We start from the raw sequence: 8,136 nt of genomic DNA on the forward strand, positions 1-8,136 counted from the left end.
CAGATTGATCTCATGTTTAGGATTTCCTCTCTGGTATCAACCAGCTTTGAAAAGAGTTGTTGGACAGCAAACAAGAAAGAGGGATCAACAAGGTTCATGTGTCAAGTAGTTGCTGCAACTATTCCAAGTATGGAAGGGTAGTTACAGGAAAAAAGACTTAAAAACAGCTTTTGAAATCAGTCCATTTTTACAGTCAAATGTGACTCGTCATTGCTTATCACCTCCAAAATCTTCACAACCCTTAATAATATTTTTTTAAACAAATGTTATTAATTGCAATATCAATTTAAATGTATAGCTAAAGCACTTTTCTTAAAGTTTTACATAATCTTTCTAAAAAAGCAATAACATTGTTTTTTGTTTGTTTGTTTGTTTTTTTTACAGTTTTGTGTATTTTTACCAATGTGTACTTAGTAGTATGCTGAGTAATGCTTGAGTCATTTCCTTGCAGGCTAATTTTGTCGATCTTTCTGCCGTCTGTCTGTCTACCAGGCGTCCAGTTTAGAATGGAGGAGCAAAGAGAATCAGGACTCAGGTTTTAGGTTTCTCTTCAGCCTCTTCAAAAAGTACTACCTCCCACATCTTTTCCCCTCCTTCAGCAAACTCACAAACCTTTATAAGCCTTTGTTAGGTAAGCAAATGTGCCAAAATTTCGACTTGATATCAGTGAAAGGTGTGTTTAAAGTTGCGTCATTTTTTGACCTACTTGTTGTTCCACCAGACCTTCCTCACTACAGACCAAAACCCTTGTATGTGCCGGTGACGCGGAACAACGAGAGCACCTTCTGCACGAGGGACCAGTATCTGGCCCCACGTGTGGCCTTCATAAACTGGCTGGTCACCTTCTTCCTGGAGAAGAAGTATGTCAGCTGTGCTGCTGCGGCGCAGAGCACCAAAAACGGCACAGAGGTCATTCCCAAACTCATTCAGGTGAACACAACAGTATCCTTCTGATGATTTTCAGTCTCATTTTTGCAATTGCAATATACTTAATAATGCATTAGCATGTTAATATTCTAATAAAGACATTGTATAATTTGAAAATATACACATTTATCTAAGAAAGTGTGTATTTTTTAGATTTTGTTTTGGATGTCCAATGATCAATAAGTAACACGTGTGTAATTTGTGTATAGATTCATAATTTATACCTCAAATAAATACTTCCTACAAAACATTTTGTATTTGAACTATATTCTTTATTACAAACAATATATTTTTAGCATAGTAGTAACAGCTGTCATAAATTGCTGAAGGTATTATGGTCATTCTCCTAACTCTAACTCTCTTTGCTATTCCTAGACTGTCACTGCAGGCAGTAGCAGCCAAGACAAGGAGAAGGACGCTGATGCAAATGGTCCAGTAGGAGAACCTGAGAAGAGTCATTCAAACAGCAGCACACTGTCTGATCGACGGCCCAGCGACTCTAGTTTGTGTAGCATTGAGGAGGAGCACCGCCAGGTCTACGAGATGGTGCATTCGCTTCTACTGTCCACGCGAGATAATGTGAACTTCGTCAATGAAATCTTCCACCAGGTACTGTGAGGTCACAACTAAATATTTTACCATAATTAAATGTATTCAATCAAGCTATCATATAAAGTTAATGGAATAAACAAATAAGATCCTATAGTTAATAGTTTGTCGCCCTCTGCTGGTTGCTAAGTAGTACTTCTTGAAAATATGTATGCTGTAAAAATCATGGTTTCCTTGAAAAAACACATTTTTTTATGCATTTTTATGTTTTTCCTCCCAAAGGCTTTCCTGTTACCGTCCTGTGAGGCTTCGGCAACCAGGAAGGTGATCAAAGTATACAGGAAATGGATCCTGGAAGAGAGGCCTAATTTCATGGCAGAGCCTGATAAAACTGTACAGGAAGATGAGGTGGATGATCATCCTGAGCAGATACTCAGCTCAGAGATAAACAATGTGCTTATCCAGGTAAAAAACAAACCAAAAAGAAACCCACACGTCATTTTCCTAATTTACATTAATTTACATGCTTCCTGTGTAGTCACTTGTTTTGTTGTGACTTTTTTCTGTCACTGTTGATACCAGCCAGAGTTTTTCAAATTTTTCTAACAAACAATATTTGTTATTTAGAATTACATTTTAAGATATGTTTACTTAATTTTTACTTAAACATCTCATGTAGCAACTAGGGCTGGGTTGATGAATCCATTAATTGATCTAAATCAATCTAAGGTGAATAGATCAATAATGATCCATAAAAGTTACGATCGATGTAACGCATAATACTAAAATCTGGTATCTTGAGGCTACCCTGTAGCAGGATTTCCCATAGGACGGCTAATGCTAACGCTTGGTCAGCCTAAATAAACATCTTTATAAACTCCCAGGCATACATTTTTCCAAGGAAATGTTTGTTAAAGTAACCATTTGTGGTCTAAAGCTCTGTTTTTTGCTCATACTTGCTTCTTCTGAAATAAGGTGTAGTGCTATAGCACAATCGCCACCTAGTGGTCTAACTGATACGCCCTCCAAGAGAAGCAGAACAATTGGAGCTTCTCCGTTTGAGAGTCCATGTAATGCTGTTTGTTATTAATAATCTCATTATAATTCCACTAAAAAGTTGTACAGTGTGTGAACTGTATCAGATTAATATGAATATCTTCAAAACATATATAGATAATTCATGTGTTTCTAAACAAATGTGTAAACTCAAAATTTAATTGAATCGAATTGAGTGGATTAAAAGTATCGGAAAAAAATTGGATTGGGATTGCTCCAGGCTATGGTGAATCAAATCTGGAAATTATTGGCGATACTTAGCCCTATTAGCAATATCATTGGATCCTTTTGCACTGTGACAAAACTTACATCCCTTTACTACGAACGGCACTAATTTACCTTTATCCAATAGTTTTTGGTGCCACCTTTAATCTTTTGTTTGAATTGTTTTTTTGTTTATTAATCAATAACGAAGCTCTCCTCTATATTATGTGCCCTCAGGGTCCCGGACACAAGCGTTCATCCAGCTGGGGAAGGACTTACTCCTTCAGTAGTGCAATCAGTCGAGGCTTTCTCACAGAGGAGCAGAACCCGGACGTCAAAGCTGGTATCCAGCCCACACTACAGGTCTGTGTCGACGTTTCTTTTTACCTTTAGATCACAACATCCACAACTTTTTTTTTTTTTTTTTTAAAGCCCACACACATTGTTTTTTATTTGTGTTGTGATAGGTGGTGTAAAATAAAACTCACTCCCTCATAATACATGAATCTCTATATTTTGTGATGAATTATAATTGGTTCTTGTAACAACTAATACTTTCTAATAGGAGTAATATGTCCAGCTGCTCAGAGAAGTGCATTCATTTAAGTTCAGTCATCAGCAGATATAATTATTTTAAGAGTTTGCAAGAATGTTTTAAATCGTTGTATGTGTTGTATTTAGAAAGCAAGTAGAGTTGCTTTATTTAAAAGGTTGCTGCATTACCTTCTGCTGTATAAACAAGCTAAAGACCACTTGTGTGCCTCCAGTTTCACCTGGAGTGAGGGAGGCTGCTGTAGCATGACTTCTCTTTTGTCTAAATAAATGTTATTTCATTTGACGAGATAAATTAACTGTCCCTGTTTGTTTGTTTGTTTATTTGTTTGTTTTGTTTGGGTTTGGATTCCCTTTACTAACCTGCTCATGCATGTAGGTGTTCCTGACCAACTCATCCAACGTGTTCCTATTGGAGCCGTGCCAGGATGTACCAAAACTCTTAGAAAACCAGGTTGAGGTGTGCAAAGGTGTTCTTAGCATCTACCGGCATATGATAATGGAGCACACGATGACTACACAGACATGGTTAGTACAAAGACACATCGTCTGTTTTTACAACTCTATCAGTAGTGCTTTTATTTCATGAGGATTATCCGTTTAGTGTTTGCTGATAAAATTGATTGATTGATTTGATCTGCAGGGAACAGATGCTACAGGTACTACTGAGGATCACAGAGGCAGTCATGAAGAGGCCACAAGAAAACCAAAGAAAAGACAGCTTTGCAGAAAGCCTAGCATCTATACTTTTCAGGGTATGCCTTTATTTATTTCAATACGATCAGGTAAATCTAAGTAATTACTTGTACATTATAGAGTAGTTAACATTAATGGCTGAAAAATAAATAAATACTTTCAGTATTAAGTATTTGGCGCTCTCAGGGCTTATACATTTTATACCTTTTTTTATTCTACTTGAGTGTAAAGTAAGAACGTTTAAGTAATTTCTGATAAATCTGAGTTAGCCGGTCCTCTGGGCCCGGCGCCTCCTCTCCACGCGGGAAGAGGGATCCCTGAGATTAATGATCTAGAGCAGGGGATCAAATTACATCGAGCCTGGGGGTGTCTCAGTGGTGCGGGTTCTGCTCCTCGCTCTCGAGAAGTGGACCTCTCCAAAAATTCCATCAGTGGGAGAGCCTGGTCGGGTCTTGTTTACAACACTCTTCCGGGACCCCTGCTTCTCTTTTGCGTCCCTCTCCTGGGCGACCCCTGCCTCGCTCCCCCCCTGGACCTTTAGGGTTGGGGGCGGGCGGTTGTCTGGAGCATGGGGCCGGGTGTCCCTTGAAGGGACTTGGCTCGTACCTGGGGTGGGGGGGATGCTCTGTACCTCTGGGTGGTGTTGGGCTGCTCTTCTGGGGGTGGGGCCTCGCACTCGCCCTCCTGTTGCGGTGGGGGTGGCTGCTCTTCTGGCTGGGACCTGCTCTTTGTGGTTCTGTGCTTTCATGATGTTACTTCCCTCTGTTTCCATTTTCTTCTTTCTCTAAACTCCCCTCTTTTACCGGTACTTTTCTTTTCCGCACGCCCCCCCACTATCTAAACCTGTTTATTATGAGCGAAGTTGTTGGAATTTAGTTATTTTATTGTTCCTTTTGTTGTGTACGAAAACATGTTTCATTTTTGAAGATAATGTTTTTTTGTCTTTGTCACAAGTTTACCTATTTTTAAATAGGAAATTTGAGCTATAAAATTATTAGAAATGTTTATTCTAACTTGTTTACATCAAAACAAAAAAACAAGAATAAGAAATGTGGGCTAAGTTTTCTTTTTAATTACAGTGTTGACTCGCTATCTCGTGGTTCATGGTCTGGCCATTTTGCGTATTTTTTTCTGTGCAACATTTCATTCTCCTTTTTTTTTTTGTTTTTACACAGCACATTACATTCTGCATCCTGATTGGCTGTAGACCATGTCAATCAATATCCTCTGCACCCTGTGTCCTGTATAGAATTCTTTCTTTTTTGCCACATTTACATTAATCTTTGATTGCGATTAGATCTTTGTTTTCAATCTATAATATAGAACCTTTTTTTCTATGAAAGTTTGAACTTTGAGAGTTTAAGCAAAACAGGAAATGTTCATTTCTGTTTAAGAAAAGTGTTGAAAGTGTGTAGTGAGGAGTTTTAAAACATCCATCATCCTACTTCACTGATTTCACCTTTTGTGGGTAATTTTTAGAACATGTCTTCCGCAATAAATTAGGTAACACTGTATTGCAGATAGTTTTAGCACCTAATCCATAATATATAAAACTTGTTTGTGCCTTATATACTTTACATTTTAAAAATATATCATTGTAGCACCCCCTGGTTCCTTTCTGATTTTCTTTTGCCTTCTTAAATTCAGACCATCATCGTGGCGTGGGTGCGAGCAAACCTCAGCGTGTTCATCTCTCGGGAGCTGTGGGACGAGCTGCTGGCGGTGCTCTCCTCTCTTACCTGCTGGGAGGAGCTGATCACAGAGTGGGCCAGCATCATGGACTCGCTGACAGCCGTGCTGGCGCGCTCCGTCTATGGTTTGGACATGGCCAACCTGCCTTTGGACAAACTAAGTGAACAGAAAGAGAAAAAGCAGAGAGGACGGGGTGAGAGAGAGCTTTAGTAAAAGTACATGAAATGCCCATCTTGGTTTTCTGTTTATATATTTTTGCTGTTACAATTTTTAATTGTTACATACCTTTTTCTTTCTCTACAAAATCATATATTTATTCATAATTAGCAATGGCAGGATCACTATATTAGCTGACTGATGCTTTATCACACTAAAAGCATTGTGTCTTCCATGTCAGGAGTGATCCAGGACTCCCAAAAGGCCACAGCTGTTGCACGCTCTTTCTCACTGAGCTGGAGGAACCAAGTGGAGCCGGGGGGGCCTGGGTTCCAGGAGCCCATGAGAATTCGATCAGCAACCACATCAGGAGCACCGGGTGTAGAAAACGCACGTAACATTGTCCGACAGAAGGCCTCTGGTTAGTACCATCATTTTTCCGTTAACCACCATCAGATTGTTGTATGCATTCCTTGTTGGCCTTTTTCTGTGATAAGTCCTCAGAGCATTGAGCCCCACAGCTGATTGTACACTTCCATTGTGTGTAGTTGTGTACACTGTCTCAGATGCCATTGAAAAAAAGGCCTAATGTTCTGGACAGAAAGGCCAGCAGATGGTCTGCCGGCATTATTTCCCAACTTGTCTCTGACCAGTGCCATTATTTTTGCACGTCTGCATGATTGCAGGCACAATGCGCCTGGTGGCCTGTCAAAGGCCAGCTTTGTATTCTACAAACAATCCTTATCTGATGGGAAAGTGGCAGCTAATTATAAGATGACTTTGTGAGCAATGGCGTTGTTAGCAGCTACAATGCCCGCTGTGCATATCTTAATTTATTTTTAGACAAAATCTTAATTGTAATAATAAAAGCACAAACATCCTTTCTAAATTTGTTGGCCTTTTGCCCACAAAGCTTTTTAAATGATGTTGTGTGTCGACAAAATGTATTTTGACCTGATTTTTAATGTCAGGGTCAGACTATTACCTGTATTGGACATTATATTATGTGATGTCAACATAGTTCACACTTGTTCCACATGTTTAAACGCATCTATTTTTTTAGTCAGTGCCTCTGTGCAAACAAAGATAGGCATTACACCCAAGCGCCTCAGCTTCTCTCCCTTTCTTTGGCCTAATTGGATTTCTCTTACATTGATCTTCAAAGGATCAACAGCCATTTTGTCTCCTTCGAAAAAGAAAGCCTACACATCAATCGCACTGCTCTTTTTTATAGTTTCATTAAGAGTGTAATTAATGCTTATTAATATGCATCAATGGGGAAGGATTGGGGAGCTGCAGTACAGATGATGCATCTCTCTCACTGAAAGGCGTAATTAAAGTGTGCTGAAAGCAGTGAAGAGATGCTCTTCTTTCAGGGCGCTCCGAGAGTGAGCCTGAAGAGCTGTTCAAACACAATGGCAGTGCATTCGCATTGACAACTGTCAAAACTTGGTTGCTCTTACCCATGCAAATAATAGTGTTATTATTGTGAGATCTCGCATTGATATCAGTGCAAAAGTCCCCGTGTTTCATTATGGACCTCATTAGACTCTACAGCTAGAGACACAGCGCTCTCTCTTTGGGACGGTGACCAGGATGTTCTAATTACACTCATTTATTTGCAGATTTGAACTTAGATATACAATTGTGGTGTGTTGAATTTAATATAAGATTTGACCTTTAAATGGGCCATTATTTGTGGAATGAGATGAAAGGCATTTAGCCTAAACTATCTAAACTGGGAAACATGTCAAAAAAGTGACATGAGCTTTATAAATAATACAGATAAATTTGTCAAACGTATATAAAAAGTTTTTGTTGATAAATAACCTTTAAACATTTTAAATCTGGCCATCTTTCTAAAATATTAACTTTTATTAAGCCCTGTAAATAAAAAAGAATACATTTTAAGTTTTCTATTATGGCGAGAATAAATATTTTGATTTTGTCATGAAATATCATGTTTCCATAAGTGAATAAATAATACATTTAAGCAATGAAAATAGGTTTGTGATAACCTGCTTTAAGCGGGTGTGTTTTTTTTTTCCAATCTTGGTCCTTAGGACTTTAAAACCAAGTAATGAAATGATTCTTTTAATTAGTTGTGTTGGAGCAAAAAAAAAGAGTAAAACCTGTGGATAAACTGCTTTGAGGTTTGCAGCTTTCCTACTGTAGCTTTTCTAAAGTTGTTCCACGGAGTTCCTGGTGGAAAGTGTTGATTTGAAATCTCTCTTCTGTTATTCATCTGTGGCATAATACTTAGGAGTTTCTGACTGCTCTGTAATGTTACATCTGCTTCATGAC

The 8,136-nt window shown here is 38.6% G+C and overlaps 1 protein-coding gene across 6 annotated transcripts in view; it reads left to right on the forward strand.

The window, feature by feature from the left end:
- Positions 1–8,136, forward strand: part of ralgapa2 (Ral GTPase activating protein catalytic subunit alpha 2) — a 95,196-nt gene that overhangs the window by 28,512 nt on the left and 58,548 nt on the right. For all 6 annotated transcript variants that reach the window (XM_024297340.1, XM_024297669.1, XM_024297508.1 and 3 more), the window contains exons 8-16: positions 493–631; positions 722–930; positions 1,303–1,536; positions 1,759–1,941; positions 2,974–3,099; positions 3,668–3,816; positions 3,932–4,043; positions 5,632–5,869; positions 6,074–6,253. In XM_024297340.1, the coding sequence (XP_024153108.1) occupies positions 493–631; positions 722–930; positions 1,303–1,536; positions 1,759–1,941; positions 2,974–3,099; positions 3,668–3,816; positions 3,932–4,043; positions 5,632–5,869; positions 6,074–6,253 (1,570 nt within the window). The remainder of the gene's footprint in view (positions 1–492; positions 632–721; positions 931–1,302; positions 1,537–1,758; positions 1,942–2,973; positions 3,100–3,667; positions 3,817–3,931; positions 4,044–5,631; positions 5,870–6,073; positions 6,254–8,136) is intronic.

Source organism: Oryzias melastigma, linkage group LG22 (assembly GCF_002922805.2).
Source record: "Oryzias melastigma strain HK-1 linkage group LG22, ASM292280v2, whole genome shotgun sequence".
In the NCBI taxonomy this organism is placed as follows: domain Eukaryota; kingdom Metazoa; phylum Chordata; class Actinopteri; order Beloniformes; family Adrianichthyidae; genus Oryzias; species Oryzias melastigma.